The following is a 14,297-nucleotide window of genomic DNA, read 5'->3' as shown; positions in this document are numbered from 1 at the left end:
AAGAAAACACAGCGCGGGCGCATGAATCAGCAGCGCGGGCGCGCATCACCTTTGCATTTCCATCATCAAAAAATCCACTCGGCAGCGCGGGTGCGCAGGGTCAGGGGCGCGGGCGCGCTGGCCTTTCGCAGGTGATGGCACGGGCGTGCGAGTTTAGATGCGCGGGCGCGCCTTGGCTTCGACTTTGGTCTTCATTTTCTTCACTTTCTTGATCATTTTAGTCTTAATAAGATTAGAACATCCTTCAAATTGAATATCAATTATTCCAACTTGATTCCCATGAATTCCAAACCCTTCAACTCTCGATTGTAAATCACGGAGCAAATTTTGGAACAATATGAATCTTCGATCACCTCCTAGATTCATATCAGACTCCCCTTCTTCAAAAATATTTGTCCTCAAATCTTGCCCCTTGTCTACAAAAACCAAGCAATACTTAGAAACTTTAAAAATATTTCCCACAAGAAATAATATACTTTGCTCACTCAAAATCATATCAAGACTCACGAAATATCTCATGCACAAAGTAAACACATCAACATCATTAGCATGCAAAAACATTACTAATATTCCATTTAGCAAGACAAACACTAAATTCCTCCAATTCTTAGACCTAGTTAACACCAACACAAAGTTCATAGTTATGTACAACCATTGTTGTCTAGGAATAAGAAACAACTCACATGCATTATGCCACTCACAACTCCACTCGATATATCTCTTCAAGTGTAACCATAACAAAGATTCATCCATTAGACTCATTCTTTTGGATCTCTCAAAATTACACTTCGATCTCAACACACGTGTCCTTTCATCAAACAAATCATGCAATGACAAACATATAAAGAAAAACTTATGTTCTTTAAACAAATACTTGCTCACATAAAATTAATCATTAACACCGCACAAGTATTTTCCAAAGACTTCCTCAAAAATCAATAACTCATTCATGCAATTCATTAACATTTTCAATCCATAAACACCTTGTAAAAAAAATAAGAACTCATACCTTGGTGATAGTATAGTAACTACCATATTTTCCTTACTTCATTGGTACTTGATCAACTCTTCACCAATAATTCTAAATCCTTGAAAACTTACACCAAAATCAACAAGTTCTCTTGCACAAAATACATTCAACTTTCTAACATGTTCATGAAAGAGTGGGTGCCCGGTTAGCCAACTTGTGGCTAAGGGCTTTTATGACTCTATGTAAAACAATCTTTTGTTTAATATAATTTACACTTTTATAATGGCATTGACTTTATCTTTCTTCATATTGTTATATTATGATATACTATTGTTGTTTTGATAAAGACCTTGAATATACTATATTGTATGTAAGATGTGGTAACACATGGGGATGGCTATCATGAAACACATCTTATAGTCACTGTATATTCTAAACTGTTTCTAGTCATTTGAGCCGTCCACAAATAAGGATAAGGATCGCTCGAGATTGAGACTAGCATTTGTGATGCCGAGTACCACGTTTCATTGGTATGGAACATAGAGATGTTCAAAGCATGCAAATGGATATTCATATGATGAATGATCGAACTACCCTATTCAGACTTTCCAAGTGGTTATCACTTATCGAGTGGATAAAGTCCACGGTTTTGGTTGTACACTATTAGTCCTTATTACTTGAAACATCATTGAGACTCTATATGCTAGTACTGTACTTTGACTCGTTTACCGACTCTATTGGGGTCATCAAGTGTCGGGATTGGGTACAGTTACGACACATATAGGAGTCGATGCTTTGTTGTCAAGGATTCACCACATACTTGCGAGTGTGGATATCCTATGCGATCTGAGGAGATATTAGTGTGACGAATCTCTGGCCAGAGTACATGATGTGTTTTAGGTTACTTGGTGTTCCTAGTAACACATGCGAAGTCACTAATAGATCTCCAAGATGTTATGCATAGTTATCGAATCTCGAACGACTCTCGATGCACCAATGGTTGTTGATTCGATCGGGATATTTGGTTGAAGGGACCGTACTGTACGCTAACCAAAATCTACTGGTTCTTGCAGGCACTATCAGTAATACCTAGGGAATCATGGGGCGATGTTGCTAGGCGCTCTTACCATGATTCGATGGGTAAGTCGGAAATTGTTGTTTCGAGTCACAAGGGGTTGTGAGCCCACGGCTAGCTGTATTCCTGAACCATTGAGGGTTACACAAGTAATGGATTACTAAAACCCTGTAGAGATAGTTAAATTTAAAGAGTTAAATTTAATGAAAGAGAAGTTGGACTTCTTAATTAAAAGGGAGTGAGATTTCCTAAAATGACATAGGGATGGGCATTTTTGGAAATCACTGAATTCGAATTCAGAAAAATTATCTTGACTTTAAAAGATGCAGAAATGGTTTCTGTGCACATTGGTAAAATTAGTTTATCAATCAGAGTCACGATGAATTTTATATTAATTTCTAGAACAACGGGCTTGGCTTGTTGGGCTTAAGTTATGGATTGTGGGCTTTAAGGAGTTAGAGTCATAATGCAATTATAACTTAATCTAGTCTAAAAATTATCTATAAATAAGACTGCAGTGTTCGAAAATTACAAGCTTTTCAGTCTAGGAATTTTCGAAATTTCAGTCTATATTATTCAAGAGGATTTTCGAATTCTCTGTCCCTTTTGGAGAAAATTCGGGTTGTGATTTTTGTGAAAAATTACAATCTGAATTAACAGATCATATCTGTTTATTCTCTACACAAACTTCTGATTGATTTCTAGTGCAGTCAATCAGAGGGTTTTGTTTTCTATTCGTGGACCTGATTGAAGAAACGTTCATTCATCAGTTCCGGGGATATACAACAAGAGCAGATTAAATTTTGTTGGTGTCCATAATCTCGCTTCGAGATTTTAAGGTAAAATATTTAATAGTGATTATTTGTTTTACTTACACAAATTTAATCGTAAAGTTTTGATACCCAGATATGGAATCGTTCCATATTAATAAAATAAATTTTTAAACTTCCGCTGCACTGGGTATCAATTCTAATTGATCTGAACACTGTTTTCCAACAGTTCAAGACTCAAAAACTTCATACCCAACATGATTAACACAACTCGATAATGTTCAACATGCTCATTAAAATTTTTGTTATACACTAAAATATAATCAAAGTATACCACAAAAAATTTACTCATAGATGCATGCAAAACACAACTCATCAATTCCATGAAAGTATTACACACATTAGCTAGCCCAAAAGTTAATACTATCCAATCAAGAAAATAGGACTTCCCACCTATGCTATTCATGCACAATTTACTAACATCAAAACAATTCAAATAATTCACAACAACATACACCAATTTGATTAATCTCGTATCACACCAAGATTCCAACACATTAAGATCAACACATGATTTCAACACTACCATATGATTAAACTTATTCAATTCCTCAACATACCTAGATTCCAATAACTTAAGATCAAGATTTGAATTCAATCCATATTTTATAGATAGCATATTCACAAATCTCTCAACAAAGAAATTTAATCCAAGAAATTTAGAATTTAGACCATACCTTTGAAAATAGACATTTGATTGGTATTCAACATTTAAAGTTAAAGCATACCTCTCGAATGGAACAACTCTCAAGTCTCTAACCTCTCCAAGGACGTGACCAACCTCATATGGATCCAACATATTAAGACTTTTTGTATTATTTCTCCTTTTCTTCTTCATCAATGCATCTCCAAAATCCTGCAAAGAAGAACAAACGCTGCTCGAGATTGAACCGGCTAAATCATGACAATGAGATAAAATTTCTTTGTACATAAGTACTTTAGGGATTTTATTCATTTGAACAAAATTTTCATCCTCACAAGTTTGGACCATAATATTTTCTTTTATTGGTCTCTTTCATCTTTTTTCTTTCCTCTCTTTTTTTTCTCTCAAAAGCCATCTCACTTTTTTTGTACTCTCGTTCTTTCGGCCTCAATTATTTCTTTTTTTTTTCTATGGCTATCTCACTTTTTTCATCACTATTTTTTTCAGCCATATCACTCAAATTTTCAATTTCCAATTGATCCTCAAGAAATTCTTTTGAATTCAATTGCAAAGAGATAATACATGAATTCTCCAATAGTTCATTACTAGTTTCACTAGTAACATCAACACCAATCAACCACGTCATGCACAATAGAAGATTTTTCAACAAGTCATTCACCTTCCACCGCACAAATTTCAACAATCACATCTTCAGTCAATGAAATTTCATCCTCACTTATTGACTCAACTTCAACTTTTGATTCAACCTCTACGACACCATTAGATTCAATCTCTACATGAGAATCCGCTGCTTTCACCATAGCCTCCTTAAAACATTGGCTTATATCATGATTATCTTTTCTATGACACCATAAACATGCAATATCAAAGGTACTAGAATTTGAAAGATTAGATGTACCTTGATGTTCACGCTTGGAAGCTTCACAGTGATTAGGAGCAAAACATTTCCGCATAGCTCTCTTCATCTCATCCCATGTAGAAATAGGACTCATTCCATGCCTTTTTTTATTCACCATTATTTTATCCCACCAAGTGCAAGCATAGTCGACAATCTCTTGTAAGACAAGTTTAACCTTCTTAGCTTCAGAAAAATCATGACCATATAATATATTCTCTACTCTTTTATCCCACTTCAAATACGACTACGGATCCATATCTCCATGGAACAAAGGAATTTTATTTTTCTTCAACCTATCCAAATAATATTCAAAATTTCTTTCCCCATCATCATATCTATACACATCACTACATCCCTCGATTTTTCTCTCTCTCATACTCCCATAATCAAATCTCCTTTCACTCTCACTGTACCCATCGAATTTTCTTTCAAACATTGTACCTGCAAGAAAAAGGTTAGTAATAAAATATCCTCACTCAAAATCTCACAAGTCACTCCAAATGAATTCACTCAAACACTCTTGTTTTTTCACTCAAAATATGGAATAGCTTATTCTTTGTGATTTTAAATATCAAACTCAAAAGTTCAAAAACTTGTAACAATCGGCAATCGAGTCACGTAGATTGCACAAAGACAAGTCAAGAGACTAATAAATATTGAAAGAAACTTGGCACCCAAGAACTACAAGACACAAGAACTTTGCCACAAGTTTTTCTTGCTTCTTTTTTTCCAAGCTTTTTCGATCTTTCAATATTTTTTTTTGACTGATTTCCAATCTCCTTTTTTAATTTTCGAATTTGTTTCTCTTTTTTTTTATAATTTATAACTTGTAGCACAAGACATGAGACTTGGATAACAAGTTTGAAAGAACGGCACAGAAATTTTATATGAGATAGACGAAGAACAAAGAACAAGAAAAGTTGAACGAAGAACGGTTAAGAAGAACGAAGAATAGATAAGAAGAACAAATAGAAAGATACGACTTACTTGAATCAATGGAACCTTAAGCTCTGATATCAAATGATGCGAATCTAGGATGCATGAAAGGCAAGCACGACTATATTAAAATCGTACTCTCAATCCAATAACAAAAGATTTTTTAATTTTGTCCCGATCTTTTGAACAATTAAGTTTTCAGATATACACATCTAATTTACTTGAAATTAGCAACAGATAATCACGATAAGAAAACAATTAATCACAACGGAACCTTCAGAAAACTTGTTTTTGACAATCCACGAAGATAATCAATTGAAAAACGCCACAAAGTTTATGAAACTTTGATAAGTTTGATTTGATAAAAAAAAAAACAAGCTTTGGAAAAATTCTAGAGAGAATTTTTAAGGATTGATAAAAATCAATAAACTGAATAATTCATTAATTGTTCTCTCATAAATGAGAAGTTTACAATATATAAAAGAAATAAACTAGAAATCCCATTAGAATTAGACTAAATATTTCCTAGTTGGATTATAATTCCAAAATCCTAAAGATAATGCAAAAATATTGCAAAGGATATCAAAGATATCATCTAGAAGTTTTCTAATAGACTTATAACACTCAAAATAACATAATATATCAAAATATATCAAATATCCCCGAACACACACAAACATGCCAAAGTGTGTGTAAGAAAACACAGTGCGGGCGCGCGTCACCTTTTCATTTCCATCGTCAAAAAATCAACTCGGTAGCGCAGGCGCGCTGGCCTTTAGCAGGGGATGGCGCGGGCGTACGAGTTTAGATGCGCGTGCGCGCCTTGGCTTTGACTTTGGTTTTCATTTTCTTCACTTTCTTGATCCTTTTAGTCTTAATAAGATTAGAACATCATCCAAATTGAATATCAATTATTCCAACTTGATTCCCATGAATTCCTAACCCTTCAACTCTCGATTGTAAATCCTGAAGAAAATATTGGAACAATATGAATCTTCGAGCACCTCCTAGATTCATATCAAGGAGTGAGGCCGGTGCCGGTGGCAGCAGGAACATAGTGGTAGGGTGGTGACCCTAAGAACTATCGATTTGGTTGTATAATTATTATATACTTTTTTTATCGTCGGTTGCATTCTGCCAATCTAATTTGTTGTATTTTGAGTTATCCGCTATTTACGCTTTTTATATTATTGCATGCGCCTTATTAATCTGATTAGGTAGTGGATTCGGGTATGGTCGCTACATTTATTGGTATCAGAGCGAATTGCAACTGGGGAAATTAAGAAAAGCAGATTAAAATACTCTTTGTTATTGAACAGATGGCAGATTACGACGAGAGTCAAGATAGTGGAGGCGGTCGATGGGGCGATCGAGATGGTCGTAGGCTGGAACGGCGCAGAAACCGTGAGGATCGGGATCATTTTAGTATGCACTAATTTCTTCAGATGAGTCCAAATCCGTTGATAGGTGGCGAGACACTTGGAGTTTCCGAGGACTGGATTGAGCGCTTAGAGAACTGCTTTCGACAGTATCATTGTACTGAGGTGCAGAAGATGGAGACGCTGGGTTTTCTGCTAGAGGGCAATGCCAGGAAGTGGTGGAGAACCATTTCCACACCGATCATATATGCCAGAGGAGTTGCAACTTGGGCAGAGTTCCGGGCTGCACTCAAGAATTTATATTTTCCTCCGGCCCTACTGCAGTCGAAGGCTAGCAAGTTTTTGAGCTTGCGGCAGGGGTCGATGACTATCGACGAGTGCCGGCAGAAGTTCATCGAGCTTCTCCCTTTTTGTTCACAATTTTCCGGTAGCTTTACGGAGTAGTACACTCTCTTCCTTTAAGGTCTTAACCTTGAAATCCACCAGTTGGTTGCAGTGGGTGGTGATCAGACCTATGAGGACCTGGTGAGCCGTTGTCACCAGGAAGAGGACATCATTCGGAGGAATAGGTCCATGGGTTCTTCCTCTTCCGTACTGAATAGTTCTTTGGGGCCAAGAGGCCAGTCTTTCAAGAAACAGGGAGTCACTTCTTCTTCTTCTGGATCTGGTGGAGTGCACCGCTTTAGTGGTCAGAAGTGGAGCCATTGTCAGCAGTGCGGGCGAAGACATCCTGCAGGTCAGTGTCCTCGATCGACCAGCGCATATTTTCAGCGTGGACAGGAGGGTCACATGAAGAGGGACTGCCCTACTCTGATGGGAGCAGCGAGCGGATCCATAGGCTCTTAAGAATCTGTGCAGCAGCAGTGCCAGTAGTCGCAGCCATTGCCACAACAGACTTCTTATCGAGGTCATTCTTTCTTACGGCCACATGTTTAGGAGCAGGTGGAGGTAGACAGTAACCGGATGATCGCATGTACCTGTAGTTTGTGTGCTATTTCTGCTTATGTATTGATTGACACTGGTGCATAACACTCATTCATCTCAGCACGTTTTTCTAAGAGGTATAGATTATTGTTTATCCCTTTAGACGTGTTTCTAACATTATCGACTCCGATGGGTCAAGAGGTCTGGGCCAAGCGTCTAGTTGTGGGTTGCATTTTTTACTTCGAGTGGCATCAGCTTAGTGCTAACCTGATGGTTTTAGCCATGGAGGATTTCGACTATATTATTGGGATTGATCTCATAACTAATTACAGATTCATAGTTGATTGTTATCAGCGGTTTGTTCAATTTCGCCCCAAGGATGGCGAGGCATGTTATTTCTACGGTGAGGGAGCGCGACCTCCGATGCCAGTGGTTTTCGCTCTGAGAGCCCGACGTTCCTTAGAAACTGGATGGGAAGGCTACCTTTGTTGGAGAACGGCGATCAGATCAATCAGGATTGACCCGGTGCAGCGGAAGTTTAAAAATTTTATATGGAACGATTCCATATTGGGTATCAAAACTTTACGATTAAATTGTGTGTGCAAAAATTAAATAAAAATTATAAATTTTTACCTCAAATCTCAAATCGAGATTATGGACACCAACAGATTGCTCTGCTCTTGTTGTATCTCCCAGGAACTGATGGACGAACTGTTCTTCAATCAGGTCCACGAACAGAGATTTAATCCCTCTGATAGATTGCACTAGAAAATCTATCAGAAGTTTCTACGAAGAGAATTAACGAATTTGATCCGTTAAACCAGACTGTAATTCAAAATTCACAGGCTGGATTTTTCCTGAGCAGAGGGGAGGGGGGTGGCCACTGTTAGAGAGAAAACTAGGGTTTTTTCGAAAATTGTGACCTGTTGTGTGTAATTTCTGTACTGCAATAACTTATTTATAATGTAGGCCGCTAACAGCTTAGGGCCCATTAGTCATAAGTTCAAGCCTGACAAGAAAAGCCCGCATGTTCAGAAATTAATATAAAATTCATCGTGACTCTGATTGATAAACTGATTTTACCAATGTTCACAGAAACCATTTCTGCACCTTTTAAAGTCAAGATAAATTTTTCTGAATCCGAATTCAGTGATTTCCAAAAATGCCCATCCCTATGTCATTTTAGGAAATCTTACTCCTCTACTCTTAAATAAGAAGTCCAACTCCTTTGTTCATTAAATTTAACTCTTTAAATTTAACTATCTCAACGGGGATTAAAAATCCATTACTCTGTGTGACCCTCAATGGTTCAGGGATACAGCTAGCCATGGGCTCACAACTCCTTGTGACTCGGAACAACAATTTCCGACTTTCCCATCGAATCATGGTTAGAGCGCCTAGCAACATCGCCCCATGATTCCCTAGGTATCACTGATAGTGCCTACAAGAACCAATAGATTTTGGTTAGCGTACAGTACGGTCCCTTCATCCATATATCTCGATCGAATCAACAACCATTGGTAAATAGAGAGTCGTTCGAGATTCGATAACTATGCAATACATCTTGAAGATCAAATAGTGACATCGCATGTGCTACTAAGAAACCATTTCTTAAAACACATCATGTACTCTGGCCAGAGATTCGTCACACTAATATCTCCTCAGATCGCATAGGATATCCACACTCGCAAGTATGTGGTGAATCCTTGACAACAAAGCATCGACTCCTATATGTGTTGTAACTGTACCCAATCCTGACACCTGATGACCCCAATAGAGTCGGTAAACGAGTCAAAGCACAGTACTAGCAATTAAGTCTCAATGATGTTTCAAGTAGTAAGGACTAATGGTGTACAACCAAAACCGCGGACTTTATCCACTCGATAAATGATAACCACTTGGAAAGTCCGGATAGGGTAGTTCGATCATTCATCGTATGAATATCCATTTGCATGCTTCGAACATCTCTATGTTCCTTACCAATGAAACGTGGTACTCTGCATCGCAAATGCTAGTCTCAATCTCGAGCGATCCTTATCCTTATTATCGGACGGCTCAATCGACTAGGAACAATTTAGAATATACAGTGACTATAAGATGTGTTTCATGATAGACATCTCCATGTACTACCACATCTTATATACACTATAGTATATTCAAGGTCTTTATCAAAACAACAATAGTATATCACAATATAACAATATGAAGAAAGATAAAGTCATTGCCATTAATAAAAAGTGTAAATTATATTAAACAAAAGATTGTTTATACAAAGAGTCATCAAAGCCCTTAGCCACAAGTTGGCTCACCGAGCACCCACTCTTTCAACCTTATCTATGCCATTGATTCGTCCTTGGAGGGACCAGACATCCAGGAGATACCCATAGTCCGTGAGTTTCCCGATGTGTTTCCTGAGGAGATTCCAGGTTTACCACCTGTGAGAGAGATCGAGTTTGGCATTGAGCTAGTGCCAGGGACATCACCGATTTCCAGAGCTCCATTCCGATTGGCACCATCTGAGATAAGAGACTTTCAAGAGAAACTTCAAGATCTTCTTGATAATGGTTACATTCGGCCAAGTGTTTTGTCGTGGGGAGCCCAGTCTTTTTTGTCAGGAAGAAAGATGGGTCGATGCATCTTTGCATAGACTATCGGCGGCTTAACCAAGCGATGGTGAAGAATAAGTATCCTCTTCCGCGGATAGATTATCTGTTTGATTAATTTCAAGGTACTTCTATTTATTCAAAGATAGATCTGCGGTCGGGATACCATCAGTTGAGAGTAAGGGAGGAGGATATCTCCAAGATAACATTCCGTACATGGTATGGTCACTACGAGTTCTTAGAAATGTCATTTGGATTGACAAATTCTCTAGTTGTCTTCATGGATTTGATGAACAGAGTATTTTGCGACTTTCTGGATAAGTTTGTGGTAGTGTTCATTGATTATATCCTTGTATATTCTTGCAGTGTTGACGAGCACGCTTTCCATCTCCATACTGTCCTTCAGATTTTGAGAGAGCGGCAGTTATACAATAAGTTGAGCAAGTTTTATTTTTTGATTGACCGAGTTGTTTATCTTGGTCATTTGATTTCACGAGACGGTGTATCTGTTGATCCTATTAAGACGGAAGCCATTTTGAACTGGATGCGTCCGACGACAGTTTCAGAGATTCGTAGTTTTCTTTGAATGGTAGGCTACTACCGAAGATTCGTGAAGAATTTTTCTCAGATTGCTAAGCCTTTGACGCAACTGACGAGGAAGGATGTGCCTTACGTTTTGACGTCAGAGTGCGAGGAGAGTTTTCACGAGTTGCAATGCCGTCTGACTACAGCTCCAGTGTTGGCTCTATCATCTGGATCAAGTGGCTTTGTAGTTCACACCGATGCTTCTCTCCAGGGCTTGGGATGTTTATTGTCACATAGAGGACATGTGATTGCCTATGCCTCTACGCAATTTAAGACTCATGAGGAGAACTATCCGTACACGATTTAGAGCTTGCAGCCATTGTCTTTGCTCTTAAGATATGATGTCACTATTTGTATGGTGAGAGGTTCGAGATCTTCACTGACCATAAGAGTTTGAAATATCTGTTCACTCAGGCAGAGTTGCAGATGGACTTATTGAATGACTATGACTGCGAGATCAAGTAGCATCCAGGCTCTTCTAATCCAGTTGCAGATGATCTTAGCCACAAGGTGTATTTGTGTTGTCTCCGCACCAGCTCGATTGCACGAGTGGTATAGGAGTGTTGTTCCTTAGGGTATACCTTTCGACACAAAAAGGAACAAAAAGGGGTGCGCATTTCTTCAGTGCTTTCTGAACTAGCATTGTATACGCGTATACGTGAGTCGCAGACCGTTGATCCAAAGACACAAAAGTTAGCTCGTTTGGCTCAAGATGGAAATACTTCTTGTTTTCACTTTTAGAATGATGGTCTGTTATGTCATTCCGGACGTGTGGTTGTTCCTGATGATTCCATGCGGAAAGAGGAGATTCTGTCACAGGCTCACCGTAGTAGATTCTCTGTGCATCCAGGCAACATTAAAATGTACAAGGATCTACGTACGAGGTTCTGGTGTAAAAGGATGAAGCACAGTGTTTATCAGTTTGTGTCTCAGTGCCTTGTGTGTCAGCAGGTCAAGGAAAAATTTCGATGACCTAGTGCATGGATTGCTTCAAATTTTAGATATTTCTGAGTGGAAGTGGCAGCATGTGACGATGGATTTTGTCACCCACTTTTTGATGTATTATAGGAATTGTGTTGCTATCTAGGTTGCTGTTGATCGATTGTCGAAGTCCATGCATTTCTTGCCTTACAATAGGGACTTTACTTTTGATCGGATGGCACGTCTATTCGTGCAAGAGATTTTTTGTTTGCATGGGATTCCGTTGAGAATTGTCAGCGACAAAGATCCAAGGTTTACCACTAGGTTTTGGGGTAGATTCCATCGAGCTCTTGGCACTACTCTGAGTCTGAGTACATCTTATCACCCGAAGACCGACAGGCAGAGTGAGAGGACTATTTGTACTCTCGAGGATATGCTTCGAGCTACAGTGATGGATTTTGGGCCAGCATGGCATGACCATTTGGCATTGGTGGAGTTTGCTTATAATAACAGTTAACATCATAGCATTGGCATGGCACCATTCAAGGCTTTATATGGACGCCGCTGTCGTACGCCTTTGTTTTGGGACGATGTGGGAGAGCATCAAGTTGAAGGTCTACAGATGATCCAGCAGATGACCGATTCAATGGAGTTGATCCGTAAAAGAATTAAGGCGGCCCAGGATCGACAGGCTAGCTATGCTAACACTCACCGCAAACCTCTACATTTTGAAGTAGGAGAGAACGTGTTTCTCCGAGTGTCACCTTTGAGGAAGGTGATGAGATTTGGACTCAAGGGTAAGTTATCACCGAGGTTTGTTGGTCAGTTCGAAATTCTTGAGAAGGTTGGAGACGTGTCTTACTGTCTAGCTTTGCCACCGTATCTTTCCAATATCAATTATGTGTTTCACGTGTCCTTGCTGAGGCAGTACGTGGCAGATGAGTCACACATCTTGCATCCGACCAAGGTGCAATTGGAACATGATTTATCTTATGTGGAAAGACCTCTTAAGATTCTTGATAGGAAGGACAAGGTGCTTCGCAACAAATGCATACCTCTAGTGATGGTGCAATGACAACGTAGGGAACTGAAGAAAAAACTTGGGAGCTGGAGAGCCGGATGCGAGCTGAGCATCCCGAGTTGTTTTTGATATTCTGTATTTTCTTTGTAAGAAAGATTTGTACTATGTTCAGTTGTAATAAAGAACACTTGTGCTTATTTCTTTTCTTTCCTCAGACTTAAAATTTCTAGGATGAAATTTCTTAAGTGGGATAGAATTTAGTGACCTACACCCAATATAAGGTAATTAAGGGAAGATAATCACAATTAAGTAAATGTGAGATCGGACGCAATTTTTCGAGATCGGATGATCCGATCAGTGTTTGGATGCTCCGATCATGACGACAAGCATGAACTCAGCAAGGTGACGTCATTGCTTACGACTGATGGGATATCAAATGCTCCGATGTGTGATCGGATGCTCCGAACGTGCGATCGGACGCTCCAATCATCGCCTTTAAATAGAAGGTTCGATGCCTCATTTCACTCGCACCTTCAACTTTCTCTCTCTCATTTCCTAGGCCTTCTAGATTAGATCTAGGAAATTCTAGGCGTCCTATTGAGAATCCAAAAGTAGCTGAGCGATCCAGGCATCGTAGCGGAGTTGTGGCCTAGTTTTGAGGCAAGAGACAACAAAGGGCTGATGATGGATGCAGGTATAGCTTTGACTCCCTAAAAATATTTAGGAGTATGAAATAGCTTAGTTAAGGCTTATAGATCTTAAATAATGATGCATGGGTATTTGCATTGTAGTCGCAGTAGAGCGGACTTGTAGACGTGGGATCTAGAACAATGTGCTAAGGTTGACCCGCAGTATTAGAGGTACGTAAGTACTGACCGAGATAGCCGGCATGATATATATGCTTATATGTTGCATTCGTATGTGCTATATGTTTTCCATGATTTTCTTCTTTAGCACATGCATGTTTTATACTGGACTGCATCTCGAGAGATGTGAGTCATTGACAGTTTCCATAGGGAGCTTGTAACTCATCATGGGAGTCTTGTGTCTTGTTTTGGATTCGAGTCAGGTTTTGGGGAGGCTCAGCCCCTGGTTTTGCTATCATTAGGAGAGACCATGACGGTGGGATTGACGCTATAGTGGTAGGGTGAATATACAAGTACCTCCGCGGAGTCTCTCTTTGGCATAATTCTGTATATTCGATGGCGCCCTGAGCAGACTATTTTACCAAGGATTTTAAAGTCATTTATGTGTTGCATATTTGTTTATATATCATTCCTTTTGTATTGAGCGTTGTCGCTCACGCCCCTGTGTTTGGTGTTCTTGGGATACCTTGTGGCGGGGCAGTTTTGATGCTAGAACGTCCCAGAGTTTTGCACCAAGAGTGAGGCCGGTGCCGGTGGAAGCATGGACATAGTGGTAGGGTGGTGACCCTAAGAACTTTTTATTTGGTTGTATAAGTATTACATATTTTTGTTTATCATTCGTTGT

At 39.0% G+C, this 14,297-nt stretch overlaps 2 protein-coding genes across 2 annotated transcripts; both read left to right on the top strand.

Annotated features, from left to right (window-relative positions):
• Window positions 1–6,818: 6,818 nt before the first annotated feature.
• LOC140878959 (uncharacterized) lies at window positions 6,819–10,865 on the top strand. The gene is made up of 4 exons (XM_073282587.1): window positions 6,819–7,179; window positions 7,249–7,488; window positions 10,043–10,286; window positions 10,646–10,865. The coding sequence occupies exons 1-4, from the start codon at window positions 6,819–6,821 to the stop codon at window positions 10,863–10,865; spliced, it is 1,065 nt and encodes a 354-aa protein (XP_073138688.1).
• Window positions 10,866–12,317: 1,452 nt separating this feature from the next.
• On the top strand, window positions 12,318–12,860 carry LOC140878958 (uncharacterized). The gene has a single exon (XM_073282585.1). It carries the CDS (start codon window positions 12,318–12,320, stop codon window positions 12,858–12,860), a length of 543 nt encoding a protein of 180 aa, XP_073138686.1.
• Window positions 12,861–14,297: the final 1,437 nt, after the last annotated feature.

This window comes from Henckelia pumila, chromosome 2 (assembly GCF_033568475.1).
Source record: "Henckelia pumila isolate YLH828 chromosome 2, ASM3356847v2, whole genome shotgun sequence".
Classification (NCBI taxonomy): domain Eukaryota; kingdom Viridiplantae; phylum Streptophyta; class Magnoliopsida; order Lamiales; family Gesneriaceae; genus Henckelia; species Henckelia pumila.
This window is presented reverse-complemented; position numbering and strand designations above follow the sequence as displayed.